This window comes from Seriola dumerili, unplaced genomic scaffold, assembly GCF_002260705.1.
Source record: "Seriola dumerili isolate Sdu_G_001 unplaced genomic scaffold, Sdu_1.0 BDQW01000149.1, whole genome shotgun sequence".
NCBI classification, from domain to species: Eukaryota; Metazoa; Chordata; class Actinopteri; order Carangiformes; family Carangidae; genus Seriola; species Seriola dumerili.
In genome coordinates, this window is record NW_019174404.1 from 3,491,721 (window position 1) to 3,508,445 (window position 16,725).

At 43.8% G+C, this 16,725-nt stretch overlaps 1 protein-coding gene across 3 annotated transcripts in view; it reads right to left on the reverse strand.

Moving 5' to 3' along the window:
- The window catches only part of LOC111225279 (alpha-actinin-1), a 56,861-nt gene extending 40,573 nt beyond the window's left edge, over positions 1-16,288 (reverse strand). For 2 of the 3 annotated variants that reach the window (XM_022750047.1, XM_022750048.1), the window contains exon 1: positions 15,830-15,928. In XM_022750047.1, the coding sequence (XP_022605768.1) occupies positions 15,830-15,928 (99 nt within the window). Of the gene's footprint in view, positions 1-15,829 lie in introns of all 3 variants that reach the window. The other variant, XM_022750050.1, reaches the window with a different exon arrangement.
- Positions 16,289-16,725: the final 437 nt, after the last annotated feature.

Sequence of the window (16,725 nt, forward strand, 5' to 3'; positions counted from 1 at the left end):
AAGTAAATGTGCATAAAATTATAACCAAAAGATCCAGAAATTTGATGCAGAGTGGTGCAGTTGTAAAAACTGGCATCTTGGGATTGATGAAGCTAGTTCATGCTCCCATTTCTTAGTTCTTGCCCTCATTCAAACCTTCCTCTCTTTCTCTCTCTCTCACACACACACACACACACACACACACACACACACACACACACACACACACACACACACACACACACACACACACACTTTCCCATAGCAGCCTCCATCCTGTCCCAGCTGAGAGGAGGAAGCATTCTTTCCTCCACCTTTGCAGCCATGATGGAGTGCTACAGTCTCTCAGGTGCAGCATCCATCCAGCCAGGCACTCAAACTCAAACTGCCGACTCAGCACAGTCATCCCATTACACTTATCTATCGCCTCGGCTGCTGCGTCAGCACGCACGTGTGCACGAGGGGGAGTGCACGTAAGCAAATGCAGCCCGGAGTATGAACACAAGGAAAAATGTAAAAAAAAAAAAATGCTAACACAGAAAAACACACACAGTCCATCAGCATGAACTCTGTGGCAAAAAACGCATGCATGCAGACTCCTTTACTGTAGATGCAAGCAAATACACTTCCACACGTGCACTTGCTCACATGCACGCTCACAATGTCCAAAGTTGAAGCGCGTGCTGACGGAGCAGTGAGGCAGCCAAGAAGTGCAGACTGACAAAGAATAGCAGCCATTGTGACCAGTCCACTGATATTTACTCTCTTGTGGCCCAAAGCGGCCCTGATGCATATTCATGTGTGTGTGTGTGTGTGTGTGTGTGTGTGTGTGTGTGTGTGTGTGTGTGCTACAATGAGAAGTCAAAGTGGCTGTAATAGCTCTTTCCTCAACCGAGTTCATTGAACAAAGAGTGGCTCGTCTGTGAAAATGCCGCAGAGCACCTAACACTGGGCGGTTGCTATGACAACCACAACAGCCTGGAGACCCACAAACAAACAGCTTGGCTGCGCCAAGGCTCTTAAAACCCACGTCCACGACTCCCCGAGTGCTCGCTGGGATCCAACACGTCAGCATACACACACACACACACACACACACACACACACACACACACACACACCACGCAGTACAAGTTTACAACCACAAACACATCTGCGACAGTGAGAGTTTGGTGGAACCCAAGGATTTCCAGTTGATTTCCAGATTTTAGGTAAAAAAAAACAAAAAAAAACACTAAACTGTAACTAAATACATTTACTTAAGTTCTTCAATACAGTGTTTTGATTTTCTATTTCATTCTATTTCTACATCCTACAGTATATTTTAGTTACTTTGCACATTAAGATTTCACATATCGTATATCACTTATAATAAAGGATTTAGCTGCTGAAGAAAATATAAAGTACTTAAAATGAGCTTCACCAGCTACAACATTAACATGCTGCTTATAAGTTAATAAATAATAATAATGATCCAACAATATTTAATGATATGACAGTCCGATGAGTTTCTACTTTTGATACTTAAAGCACATTTTGGTGATGATACTTTAGTCCTTTAACTTGAGTAAATGTTTGAATCCAATATTCCTGTTCCTCTACAAACAAAAATATTTTTCTCAATCTCTAAACGGTTTTACGATATACAAGAAATATGCTTCAGCAACGTTATGTCTCCATATTTGGTGAAGACAAACACAAATTTGTCATCGTGTCGTGAGCGCGACACATGTTGATAAGAAGATGCAGCACCTCTGCTGATCTCACATCAGCACACAAATTGGATGCAAATCCATGAGCAGATGCTATTCAAATACAGCACAGGCATCAAAGAGGCCATGATGAGCAACAGGTCATTCAAAAGCCCGGCGTGAACATGTATCTCCCTGCTTCACCGGCTCGAAGCAGGAGTGTCCCACTGAACAAAGGCCAGTCTGTAGAGACTCCTGTTCTCTGTACTGTATGTGTCTGTCAGCTTTATGGTACTGAAACAAACATGGAGGACTGTAAACACAGGAACATACAAATGAGACAACACACTGAAAGTCTGACCTAAATATTAACCCAGTGGAGATTTCTGGCAGATTGCATTAAAGTAAATTCTAAAGAAAGTACATTCATTCAAAAGTAGTTTTTCTCCGTGCCATACTGTAAAAAGTATCAATGAATATCAATAGAACTTTATTTAAAAATGCACAGTGCACTGCAAAAAGGAGAAAGTATTTTCATTGCACTCAACAGGAATAAACTTGTTATCACAACGACTCAGCACGGTCAAAAGTCCTGAGTCACGCCTGAGCTGTCGGCTCTCTCTGACAACAGTCAGACGCCAATCTAAACAGTGTGATGGGAAGTACAGCGGCCCACTTCACCCGAGTCATAACACAGTACTCATGAGTCAGCTCCGGCTCGTTTTGCCTGCAGTGGTCGTGTGATGGGAAGCGTGCGGCTCGGTCCTGGTGCCGCTTTGTGCCAGAGCAGCGTTTTTCACTGCTGACCGTCACCTGACTCAGAGAAATGCTGAGCAGGGAGGAGCCACACTGCACTCGAACAAAGGACGCTTTCAACACGTCTACACACCAGCTGTACTGTATGTGTCCTGTTAAGGCCACTGTACTTATGAGCTGCATTTCTATCCACCAAACTGGCTGTGGTCAGAGATGCAACGCTTTCTGTCAAGCAAACACTCTTTCCTTATGACGTTTGAAGAATTTGTAAAAGTGCTTTTATTTCGACAAACTCTTTCCATAGCAGTTTGCATATTACAAAAATGTTAAATTGTTCAGTGTCTCGAGGGACAGCTACAACCGGCAAGACGTAGCTTGTAGCTTGTGCTAGCTAATATATGGTGGTCAGTAAACATGCTAGCAGATTAGCTCGCTAGTAGTGGTGCTAGCTTTGGATTTAGTAAGCGGCTAGTTAGTGAACAAGTAGTATGTTCATTTTTTATAAGTAGGAAAAACATGTAGGCCTACTTATATAAGGAGTATTTGTTAAAACGGCACCACAAAGTCTATTTAGTAGCTGTTCTGGAGCTTTCAAATGACCTTCATCAACGGATGCGGCTTTTAAGCTAACACAGACAAGAAGTCCTTAAAGAGTTCAGGAGAAAAGAAAAGGAAATTTGAATATCTACAATTCAACTGTGTGTGTGTGTGTGTGTGTGTGTGTGTGTGTGTGTGTGGGCCGGGCAGAGTGACTTGGTTGTGGGGAGGAGGGTGGGGCTAGCAGGACTAGAGCCTTTTGTTGTTTTTTGGCCTCGGTGCTGTTTATATGTGGGATGCTTTCGAGAACCAAACACACAAAGTGAAGCTTCCTGATCATCAGTTCCACATGTGAGCCAAACAGAGAAGTGGCAGCATTTTCAGTTCAGCAAATAAACCTGAAATGAAAGCCACTCTCAGCTAAAAAAAAAAAAAAAAGTCCAGGTAATACATAATCTGGAACCTTGATCAAGAGTTTGGCGATCCGTTCGGTTCAGCTCTGGAGGACACTTGACTTCCTCTGACCTCGACATGAAGCGGTCCTGACGCGGAGCGGTGTATTTATGTCGCACAGTGAAATCATGAGCAACACTCACTCTGCAGACTTGCTGAGTAGCCGAGCTGCATCTTTATGCGGCTTTACACTCATATTGTGTTGGTTGGAAATTCCTGCCTCCTGCTACAAATGTAAAGGAACAGCACTGATGATCCCCAGAATACACATGAGCTCGTAACTGACGCTGCACTGGAATATGCACGCTTACAGTCACATCACTGCGGTTGTACCAGAAACCCGTAGCTATGTTAACGTGCACCGAGTTATGCTCTTAATCTGGTTTATTATCAACCATAGCTCAGTCAGAATAAGTCAGTTAAGCTTCCACTCCATTTATGAGAAAGAGGAAGAAAAGAGAAGAGACGCATGATGAATCTAAGATTAAAAAAAAATAAATAATAAATGTTCAATATGTGCACAGCATCATTTCACGTATTTTTACATTTAGGACCATAACTTCTTTCCCTTGTGTTCAAAGGCACCGGTTTGGTTTCAGATGAGGGGCACATAGTTAAAACAGTTCAATTAAATTAATGCAGTTATCTTCATTCATATAATTGATTCATATCAACCTAACAGATAAAATGTTATGAAATTTGTTATTATTCTTTTCATAAAAATGGTGGTTTATAAAAATACAAATGCTATTTGAATTGCTGCATTATTAAGGCACTAACCCTTTAGCCACATTTAGCTTCCTAGATATACTGCAGACCTGATACTTTATGATAAATAACGTTATATTTCCAGTCCGTTATTTTCGACTTTTAAATTCAAACCTCTTTTCAGAGACTATATTAACTGTCTGAGAAAGAAATTTTTTTTCTTTTATTCTGAACAGCATGAAGAGAGGAGGTTGATGTACTTTTTTCAGCCACGAGCAGCACCTGCTTTCGTCGTCTCATTTTGCATGTGTGCACCCAACAACCTCAGAATGATAAGCAGCCTGAGAGGCAAAACACGGGGGTTAAAATGTCCACAAAGCACTCACTGCCACTGGAAAGGATTAATTGCTGTGAGTGCTCAGTAAAAACTGAATTTCGCTCAGATGGGTGAATCAACATTTTTATTAGCTGCTCGCGTCTCTGTATCTGGATTTTGGCCCTAGCTTGCATCAGAATTAATGTATGAGTGTAGTTGCTGGAAGGATCCACAGGTTAATAGAAATATTTTGTTATTATATATGTAGTTTGGCAAACTAAATTGATCAAGTGTCAGGGTGTTAAACATACGTGTAAACAGCTTTATCAAAATAAAACCAGACCCAGAAGATGGACAAGGGTTTGAGAGGGGAACTATTTTCTGCTGGGCAAAAAAAATCTTGTGGGTATCTGTGTTTCTCTTCTGGCTAACCCGAGCGGGATCAGTGGAAGGTCATAGAGGTTGTAATTACACCAGACGGGAAAATAAGAAATGGTCCATGGCAAAGTCAGAGAGAAATGAAAAAGAAGAAAAGGACCATGCGCGCGCACACACACACACACACATCTGTCCCCTGCAGAGCTCTTCACAACCTTTGAACTTCAGTATTTCCTGTGTGACCAACGGCTCGAAATGAACTGCACAATCAGCTGTGACTGGCAGAGCTGCCGTTTCATCCTCCCTCCCTATCTGCATCTGTCCACCAGCCGCAGCACCTGCCAGCACTTCACACGGCTCAAACCTCTCTGCTGCCCCGCCGCTCTGCCAAGGGCTCTCCACTACACGCCAACAAGGTGCAGGCGGGCGCTCCTCTTGTGCCGAGTTACCAGGGGTGGGGCTCTCGAGGGGCGAGTGTGTGATACAGCTTGTAATGAGATCTGCTGTGAGCACTTCAAAGTGGCTGCCTGTTTGCTGTCACAAAAGAAGTAACGTCGGAAGTGTGCGGACTAATCCTGCTGTGGCAGAAAAGTAGTGCAGCGGGAAGAAGCGATGGTCAGTGTTGCTTTCTCGCTGCTGCAGAATGTAATTGTGCAGACTGTATCACCAACAGCACAGAGTCATTAGTGCGTAATGCAACTTGCCTGCAGAGAGTCAACTCTAACTGACCATGAGCGCCGGTGCACCAGACGATCAATAGAAGCCACTGATTGAAATTCAGACGTTCGATACTTGTCCCACTTTAGAAAAGTGGAGGAGTGCAGCTGAACAAATAGCCTCTGGCCTCCATTTTCATCCAAACAGACTCTTCCCAAGGACTTACTAACACAGATTGATGGATTGATTTATTTCCAACATTATCATTAAACCCAGTTCACAGAAACATTTGCTCTAGCTCCTTTCCAAACAGTGTGGGTTTAACCGTTGCACTCCTCTGACAGGCCACCAAGGAAGCCTGATCCACCGCATTGAATTTAACTCCTTCTGAACTCGACTTAATTGCCTGCAGTGAAAATAAAACCCTCAGAAACATCCTGTCTTCATTGTTCAAATTCTGCAATTGCCTATTTATTACACACAGAGCAAATAAGAGTGATGCACCACCCTGTGCGCGGAGGAAGACGGGCTTCCTGATACGACTGGAGGGAGATTTCAACACGCTGAGGATAAAGCTAAAACACAGGAAAGAAAAAAAAACTTTTAATTTAAAAAACATCGCCACCCACTCAGTCACGTCATGCAGAAGAGGGGTAGAAAGAAAGAGCAAAAGGCGGCAGGAAAGAAGAAAAACAGTAAAAGACGACAGACAAGAACATCAAACTTTTACTATGGGGAGTTTTTTTAGCTACAACTGACTGAAAAAGCCCCGGTAACAGCACTTTAATGCAGACAGATCTCCAGTTTCACACCCTGTCCCTCATTTACATAACATAATAGCGTTTTAAACCCCACTCAGCCCGTGTCATTATAGCTCTTACAGTCCTACACTCCTCACTGTCAGCTACATGAGCCCATCTGGGGAAATATCTTCTGCCACATGGGAAGTGATGCGTTGATAAGTTTCCGGCCGAAGCAGCAGCAGCGGCAGCAGCAGCAGCTGATTTTGGATAAACAGAAGAAGAACAAGAGCTGGGTAGGTAGTGAGAGCAATGAAGGCTGCAATGGCTGAACAAGCAAAGGAAGAGTCAAACTTTATCAAGTCAGAATACATATAAAGACAAGAACCATCACTTAAAGGTACCACTTCAAAAAAAAATCATCCCTCAATGCAACATAATGATTTACGGTCTGTGTTGGGCAGTTATACATTACTTGATGTTACACTGCTACAATTAGGCTCCCTGTTGTGGATTAAATATCATATTATATAAATTCAGTAATATTACAATGTCTAATCCCAGCAACACTCTGTTACTTGTAAATAAAATGTTATTAAAAAAGCTTAAGTTCGTTAGTTAATTTAGCGCTTGTAGGTGGATTGAGTTTCCTTCGAACAGGCTAGATGTTTCCCTCTGTTTCCAGTCTTTGTGCTAAGCTAAGCTAACTGGCTTTGGGCTGTAGCCTTACATTTAATGGACAAATGTGAGAGCTGTATCATCTAACTCACACAGTCAAAGACAAACTGTGCTCCTAATACAGAAGCTGTGATGTGTGGGTGTGGAGGCTTTAGAGCGTTTTAATGATAACTTTGGTGGAGCTACAAAAGTTATTTAAATAATAAATGTTTTTACTTTTTTACTTTTAATTGATTACACGTTTGAAGTAACTAACCCGACACCGTTAATGACAGAGCAGGTATGTTGCAGAGGGGAAACACCCTTCAAACAGCTGAAGAGTCATTTGATAGCTCGTGCGCCATCCTGGCTGGAGAGGATAAATTATTGACTCCAGGTTGACAATGTGACAAAGGATGGCCTCCTGAACACGCTCTCTTTGTGCAGAGACCTTAAAGCTCCTCTGTCTGAGCCTCTTCTTCCCCTCACTACCCCCCCCCCCACCCTGCCCCACCCCCCACCCTTCCTTTCTCCCCCCTCAGAGCTCCACCCACACAGCTACTGAATGGAAAGGTGTGCCTGCTGCCTGCTTTTACCTCGGTGTCTGTTTACTCAAAGCTGCTTTCACTTAAATGAGACACACTGCAGCTGCTCCGTTGAGGAGGCTTACAGCTAATGCACTCACGTGTTCATGCACTCTCCGGAGTACAGTACGAACCCCCCTCAGCTTCAAAGAGAGGCTTCGCAATGAGCACATGCACTTGAGAATGCATGAGGTTTGATTAATAGCATTAGCTGAGGAAAGACCCGACTACATCCTCCCCATGTGGTGCGGGAAAATTCCTTGGAAACATGCGGATAGATCGCCCGTAAACCCCCTCTGGGTCGTATGCTATTGAATGCATGTGACTATATGTGCGTAGTGGTTCCAGACGTGGTTGAGCGTTGGGCAGGTTTTTTTTTTTTTTTTTGCTCTGCACTCTTTGCTCTACAGGAAATGCACCTTGACCTCAAATCCCATGGTGGATGAGGAGAAAGACTCCCTGTCTGGGGTCTTAAATGTGCCACAACGCTGCAGATACAAACCCCAAACTCAGGTCTGTGCAGGATGAAGTGGCAATTATACAACTCAAATGAAGCAAAGCAGTCAAACACATCCAAACCCCCAAAACTTGGTCGTTAAAATTCATTGCACAATTGGCCTCGAAACTGTTTTAATGACCTATAACCATGAGCTTGGATTTCGGTATAGGTTTCTAAATTTGGAGCATGAGCCTGAGAAAATAAGCCATGCAAGAATTTGCATCAGGGCCCTGGCATTTGGGAGCTGTTCAGATAAGAGCCTGGTAATTGCTCACATTTGACTTTTCAAACAGTGAATTCTAAAAAACCCCGATGCAGAATGCAGCTTGATGAGGAAGAATTAGCTTTCACCTTCCTGAAACAAATAAGGGAGAAAGTGTTCGGGGAGGAGAGCTGAAACAACAGCATGAAAATGTTTTCCAGACCAAGAAAGGATGGGGAGTTCAAGCTTCTCTCCTCAGTCAGTTGGGAAACGCTTTCTCAATCACTGGCACGGCAACAGGTATGACACCAAAAGCAAAAAGAAAAAAAGAAAAAAGAAAACCACAAAGGAAATGCAGTACACCAATAAAAAAACAAACATGATTATTCAGTTGCTGAAGCTGGGATAAAAAACTTCTGGTATGTGAGGAAAACCTGTTTCCAAGTGACTAATCCAATAAATGTTTAGTAGTTTATACTTTTTTGATCAGTTTCATATAATCCAGATTGTTTAAAGGATATTTTATTTTCTAACAAGACCAAAAGTCCCGCGTCCGTGCAGCCAGCTCAGTGAGGCTGTATAGACACAGCTGTGCTTTGAATGCTAATATGCTGACACATGCTGAACCAAAGTTCTTGGCAATCCATATCCAATAGTTGTTGAGATATTTCAAAAATGCGAACCTCATTGTGGTGCCAAAGGAAAAGTCAGGGGATCACCAAAATCATTAGGGTTCATCGTCTGGGGACCATGAATGAAAGTAGTTGCAGCAAAAATGTTGGACTGACATAAAGACCATCCTCACCATCCATACAGCCATGCCTCTAACAGAGCTGAGGATCTTGTTAGCACAGTGAAAAGACCCCAGTGTTTCCACTTGTGTGTGCAGTAAAACAACTCTCTGAAGGATCAATGTTTGTCAGCTGTCGCATTGACTTTTTCTTGGGTAAACACAGCCACCAGTTCTCCAACAACAGCCACAGGACACACAAGACCGGAGAACAATACCCCTCCCTGAGACGCAGAGTCGGGTTATGTAAGAGTCATTAGACACAGGTCAGTATCTTCTGACACGCCATAGATCAGCCGACGGCTTCAGGCTATAAAGAGTAGATGGTTTCCTCCTGACTTGGAAGCTTCTCATTAGCGGCAGATAACAAGATGTTTCGGTTAATTATGAGGCGAACTCGATCAAACTCTGACCGTGTTCACGCAGGATCGACTTACAGGCAGGGAGGAGAAGACGGAGGGAGGTGGAGGTGGGTAGAAAGGTGAGTTTGTTGGTGGCAGCTCGCAGGTTTGAATCCCAAAGAAAAAAGAGACACTCTCCTGAACTTAACTCCCTCTGTCGTACACTAGTGTTTAAAAGTTTGGAACCACCCAGAAACGTTCATTGATCATTTTATCCACCGAGGTGGAACTAAATTGATTTAAATGTATAGCCAGACAAGCCAAACGATTCACATAAGACGGCCGAGATCCATTTTCAAGAGCCGTTAGTTTAATGTCCTGGTTCCCTTCATACTCTTATGCCTAAATGTTCAGATCTGATCAATTTAAATGTTTCCGTGGTGAATAAAAGTACCATTTTCTTTAACATGAATATTTCTGGGTGATTTCAAACTTTTGAAAGCTAGTGGAAGTCCATGCAGATTTAAAAGAAAATAATCTTCAGTGGACAATTAAAAAAGAAAAAGAAAAAGTGGGTGTTCACCTTTAATCGTACCCACCAGGCTGAGCTGGGAGCACACACATAAAACTTCCTGTGATGGGACGGGTGGATGCTCCTGGGCCCTCAGAGCCGGGGTGTCGACGTGCGACCCCATCAATCAGGACAAACGAGACAGACCCCTGACAGCGTGACCGGGGTGGATGATGAGTTCGCTGGGGAGCCCCTGTTGGGATTTATAGTCCAGCTGCGTTAGCCTCGACAGTGAGCGGACGCAGGATTATCAGACCTCTATTAAGATATCTTTCAAATTCCTGACTTTGAACTATTTCACAGACGACAGCAGCAGCAGCAGCCGCGCTGACAGATGACTAACTGACTGAGAAATGGACAGTGAACCGTCTCCCGTCAAAAGAACCAGACAGAAAGTTGCTCATTTCCCAGAAGCATCCGTGATTCAGACAGAGGTGCCATCTGAGACACGAGGCTGCTTCACTCTTTCACCTCTCCTTAAAGGAACAGTTGGCTTTTCTTATTTTAAAAAAGAAATAAAAAGAAGCTTATTTGCCTTTTTGCCGAGAGTTACATGAGACGTTCGATACAACACTCATATCTGTTAGTTAGCTTAGCTTAGCATAAAGACTGAAAACAGGGGGGGGGAACCTAGCCTGGCTCTGTCCAAAGGTAACAAAATCTGAAACTCTAAAGATGACTAACCAACATGTTAGATCTTGTCTGTTTAACCTGAACAAAACAGTGAGTTGCACTTTGATGGGGAGTTACGTGCCTCAATATTTCTTGGCTGGAGCAGCGACTTCCTTTAAAGGTGCTGGTGGGTGGTCGGCTGTATCCCCGTTTTCAGTCTTTATGCTAAGCTAGGCTAACTGTGTCCAGCTTCATGCATAACATCCAGGTATGAGAGAGGTATTGAACTGATCATATAACTCAAACTCAAAAAATGTTAAAAGGGGAGAAAGTGAAGCAGCCCCAATATAAGAACCTGTGGGACTACTGCCTTTATGCAGGGACGTATTGAAAGGAAGAATGTGGATTTGGAGGAAGTGTTGCAATAAAACAATCGTCTGTGGGTCCAAGAGCAGTTTTATCGGAGGAATTAGGGGTTTACCACCTTGCTCAGGGGCACCTTAAAGTCCCTGACAACCTACTTTCTCAAGCCGCCTCCTACAGTGAGCCATTCACAAATTCCTCTGTCTAACTTAGAAAGAGTTTTGATTACTTCCTGTGAGGAATGTTGTGTATTTTCAGTTTTTGTTTTCTGATGATGCCTGGCCTCTGTCAGTCAGATGTCACAACACCACACGCGCACTATGCTGATGAAGAAGATTAATTTTAGACTGTTGAATTAATATTAGACAGTAAGCGAGGATGTCTGAAACACCGAGTGTAGAGCTGCAGCGATTTGTCGATTAATCAATTAGTTGACTGACAGAAAGCAGAGAGGGAATTAATCAAATTCTCAAATCATGACTTTATGCAAAAGAGTCAAATATTTAAAATATGTGTTTCTAGCTTCTCGGATATGAGGATCTTGGACTGAAAAAAAAGACACCTGAGGGCGTCACCTTGGTCTGTGAGAAATTATGACGGGTATTTTGAATATTTTCTGGTATTTCATAGACAAAGCAACTAATCAATTAATTGAACAAACAATGTTATAGAGAAACATGTACGATCGAAACGTTTCCAGGGGCTTTAAACGCAACATTTGAGTGTATTAATGCTGCAGCAAACCTTTTCTCTACTTCCCCAGGCGATGATGACCAGCTGATAACACCAGCTCTCTTATAAGGTTATTTACAAAATGACATTTCACTTTCCTAAAATACCATGTAGGCTCTATGCACTCGCAAGAATATAAATGCATGTGAGTTAAATCATATAATCAAGAGCAGCTCTGGGTGACATTAGTTAACAGAGTCAGGCTGTAGGATGGAAAACATCACATGACACAGCCAGACAGTTTATTGAATATGGAAAAAAAAAAAAGAAGAAAAAAGGGACACGCTCGTCTGCGCGCTCATGTTTTATGTAGTGAAAAGAAGCAACATTTCAGCACATAATGCCTCCATCGGGGTCGAGAGCAGAGCCGCCGCCACACAGAGAAAGAGAGGAATTCATTCTTTTGACATTCCATGCTTTGTCATCGGCGGTCTGTGACGCTCTTCTTCTTTTGTTAATATAGTGCTTGTGCAAGGTGCATCATGGGAGCATAGGAATCTGATGACAGGAAGCATTCTGTGAGGTGGTCAGAGCTGACATTACACATCCTATTATGCAATCTAGTAAACAGCTGCAGCCCTGGAACAAAACACGCAACTCTTTTTGATTTTCCTTCCTTGGGCTGAAACGTCACAGTCATTTCACACGTTGACTCAGTTTCCTGACGACTCAAACCTGTCACGAACTGTAATTTAATTATTCCTGGGAACAGGAAACAAAAGCAGGCTTGTTCTTCTTTCTGAGAATCAGACTTAGTGCAGTTGCCGTAAGCTCTATTTTCTCCAGGAGCAATAAAATGTCAGTCTGTGTAGATGTGGGTCAGGATGCTCGGTGTGAATGCCAGCGACGGCCCCGCCCAGGCAGTGCTGATTAGTCAAAGCGGGGAGTGTAAAGTGGTGACAAGTCTGATGACTGATTCGCTTAGTGGGCACTTCCTGTATATCTGTCACACGAAAAGACAAGTTCCCGCACAGCCTGCTGGCCTGTGGGCCGGACTAATTAAGTCATGTAGAAATGTATTGACCAACGGCTGCTACTGCCCGTCAGTCTGAACACCCAGACCTTGATTACACTCCAAACAAAAATCCATAAACTCAGTCAGTGGGTTACATGAAGAGACACGCCAGATATTTCATTTCTTTTCAGACAAATGAGCTGGCATGGTCCATGTCTGTCAGAGCTGATCAACTTGAGCTTTGAAGTCAAGAAACGAGACAAAAGTTTTTTTGGCAAAAGTGAACAAATCGTAAAAATCAGTCGATCTTATCTGTGACCTGACTTGTACAGTCGGAGCAGGGGAATGTGGGTGTGGGTTGGGAGTGTTTGGGAATAGTGAAGTTGGGGTGTGGGAGATGGGAGGATGTAGGAGGCGGGAGGTTTACAGGCAGGGCCTGATCGAAGGTACTGCAGTTTTTATCCTTATAAGGACAAACCTGGACAAATTAGCTACGGCAGCTAACACCTGAACTCCACCTTCCAGCTATGAAGAGAAAATAGGGGAAAAAAAACTGTTAGAGACGGATGAGGTGTGCGTGTTTGTTTCTTTTATAGAGGTGTGATGTCATGAAAATAGATAAACAAACTCCTATGTTGCATGAAAATATGTGGGAGCTGCAGCTTTAAGTAACCTCTGGCACAGCGCGGCCGAGACACCTGGGTCTGCAAAGACATTAAGATTCCAAGATAAGAGGATACCAGCTCCTTTATACCTGGGGGTCAGGTTAAGACTTGCATCGGACTCAAAATATTTTAAGCACTCTCTGACATGCTGGGTTTGTGTGCGTCAAAGCCAATTGCAAAATAGAAAAAGTCTTCACCTGCGCAACATGAGCTTCTCTTTTCTTTTTCTTTTTTTTTTACTGTTAAACTCTAGTTTAGACATTTAAAGAACAAACGACGCTCAGTTCTGTTGTCTCTTGGACCAAACACGGTCACTTTGGTGTTAAAATATCTGCTGCCCAGTCACTTCTTGACAAATGAATAACTACAGAGCCATTATAACTCTCCTTATATGCCTCTGATTGCTGACTACTACATGCAGTCAGCACTGTAACGGCAAACATACACAAATGACATCTGTTGTTGTTTCGTCCTTGTTTTTCTTTATGTTTTTCAGCTGCTTGTTTCAATCTAAAAGGCGAAAGAAGCTCCTCCAGGACGCTGCTTGATGCATTCAAACACTACACAAGATCAGAATCATACATATGTTAATAATAATGATGTTTTTTCTTGATGGGGAACGACTCAGCAAACATGAAAGGCTTCCAGATTATCTGTTCATCAGCAGCAAAGCTGTTTGCTGAGGCCTGGAAGGAATTTGGGTGGCGTGTGTGTGTTTTCTTTATGTGTGTGTGCGTGCATGTGTGTGTGTGTGTGACAGTTAACGCTCCCTGAGGATGAGGGCAGAGGTGCATGCCTGCTAGGGGGAGGGGGGCTGCTGTCATCCCGTCTCTCAGCCTGTAATTGTCCATGCGTCTAGTCAGATCTGAGCATAAGCACTTATCGCTGCTCTCCGACGAGAGGAACAGATGAATAAAACATCCCTGCTCTCGGCGGGATGGAGAGATCAATGAGGGTCATGCAGATGCAGAAATGTGTGGGTCATCAGGGGAAACTATTTCATTCTCATTAAGGTCTGTTACACAGACTGGAGAGGACTGTCAGGTGTTAATGTTTCTTTTAGGTCTGTGTAAACTTCATCTTTCCTGGATGAACACCCTTAAGACTGAGGAGGCTTTAAAGAAGCAGCAGCAGTAGATAATGTCCTCCTCTGGTGGACACACCTGACCTCAGCCTTTCCTGCATACCTTCCCTTTATTTCCCTTAATTTGCTTTCGACCGGTAGCAGCCTGCCGATGACATAATCCAGGAAACTAGAAGCCCAGAGCTTCGCTGTGCAAGAGAGAAACTTGGGGAAAAAGTTTTCCAACAGCAGCGAGAGGGGCCGATTATTACCATTTTTGGGCACGCTCGCTCCCATGCAAGCCCAGCCCAAACCACAGCGCTTACTCAGATTCCACTGCGCTTTTTCTTCCCCCTTCTTTTTTTTTTTCTTTTTTTTTAAGCAGAGGAAAAGTATGGGGAGCAGGAAAGAAAAGAAAAAAAGTAACACCCCTTCTCGAAACAGACCATTCATACTGTGTCTGGAAAAAGCGAGGCAGCTGTGAGACGCGTGTAGGAGATCTGGGCTTGTTAAGACAATATATGGACGTCTCACAGCTCTTTATAATGAAGGTGACACGAGTGCACGCCGGGTAATGAGGCTCATATTCACCCAAGTGGAAAAAAAAAGTAAAGCAGTAATGTACTTAGAAATTAAACCAACTTTCAAACTGTGATCACAGAAATTAGAAAACAAGCACGAATCTATATATTTGCCCCCAAACGGTGCAGTGTGGGGCAGTGGAAAGCGCGCGGAAATTAAATTAAAAAAAAAAAAAAAAGGGGGACGCAAAGTGAGTTATAGTAGGTTTAACCCGCTCCTCCTCCTCCTGCTCCTCCTCACACACACACACACACACACACACACATACACACTCCATCCCCCGGTTGTTAAGCACGGCCTAATCCACGTCGCATCATAAACCAGATGACAGGAGGGGTCAGTCCCACACCATATGCAGCCAAGCGCATGGCTGACATCTGTTGCGCTGGAAAAGGTCCTGTCCAGTTTTTAATTGTTTTTCAACCCCCTTTACTTTACTTAACTTTACTTTACTTTACACCCCCCCCCCCCTCCTCCTCTTCCTCTCCCCCCTTCCTCCTCCTCTCCTCTCTTCTTCTACTCTTTCCCTCCTGCTGCAGAGATAATGGGTGGGCCTCCTGCATGTAATTGCTGCTACAGGATATTTCATAACGCTACGCAGGATATGTGCAAGCTTGTGTGTGTATGTGTGTGTGTGTGAGAGAGAGTGGGAGAGAGAAAGAGAGAGGGAGATCTAAAGGCGAGAAAAGTTTGGGATGTGAACCGTGCTCCTCTAAAGAAAAAAAGTAGCCGAGAGCCGCACAGGTGATCGGCCCGTGCCACAGACGCTCTGAGCCGGATCATGACACAGCTGCCGGTCGGTGTTTGCTGCTGTTGCCGCTTCTTCCCTTGAGCTCTGTTCAATATGCTGTCAAAGTCTTCTACACACACCCTCATTAACGTGAGAGTGATAATACTGATAATGACAATAACCAGCTTCATTGTTATTATCATCACAACCAACAAAACCCTCACTTCCGCACCTTTACACCGGAGGTAGAAGGAAGTCAGTCGCTCACCTTTCTCTGCTGCTTCTCCCATGCAGGATCCAGGAGGAGATCCCGATCCCAGTCATCTTCTTGGGGCATATAATCTTCTTCTCCATCATACTGATCCATATTATACACGTATTTATAAAGCTTTATATATATATATCTATATATATATATAGAGACGCTCTCTGCTTCTCTCGTGTGTCCCCCGGTCCTCGGCGAGGTGATGTTTTTACAGCAGTATATCAGCTCAGTCTACTCTCCTCCACGCATTCAAGACGGTGTGTGGATGAAATTAACGGTCCACCCCCGGCTTCCCTCTCTCTCTTTCTCTCTCTTCTCTCTCTCTCTTTTCTCTCTCTCTCTCTCTCTCCCTCCAACTCTGCCGCTTTTCTTCCTCTATCTGCTCTGTTTTTTCGCCCAGCAGGAGAACTCCGCGGCAGTCAGGCAGTAGGCAGGTCCAGTGTCGAGGAGCGACGGACGCAAAAACTTTGCTTCAGACAAATTGAATCGATAACCGACCGCGGCTTCTGATTGGACGCCTCGGGGCTACAGGCCCCGCCCCCCCGAAGCGGATTGGCCGCTGTGACTGTCATTACTGAGGCTTTATATCCAAGGTTGACTGCGTAGGTTGATCCAAACATCTGACTGTTTGACTGTGAGGATACTTAAGACCAGTGGTAGGCAAACAGCGGCCCGCGGGCCAGACCTGGCCCCCCAGAGAAGATGTTGGGTCTAAAGTTAAAGTTTCCCTCTTATAGTTTGCACTAAGACTCGAGGTGATATAATGTTAAATGCAAAACATGACCTTGTAACTTCTGATTATGATTTATTATTTGCTTCTCCAACACAAATACACTTTAATGTAACTATAAACGAAACAGTTACTTTTCAATTACTTCTCAAGTCTTGTAAGCGCAACA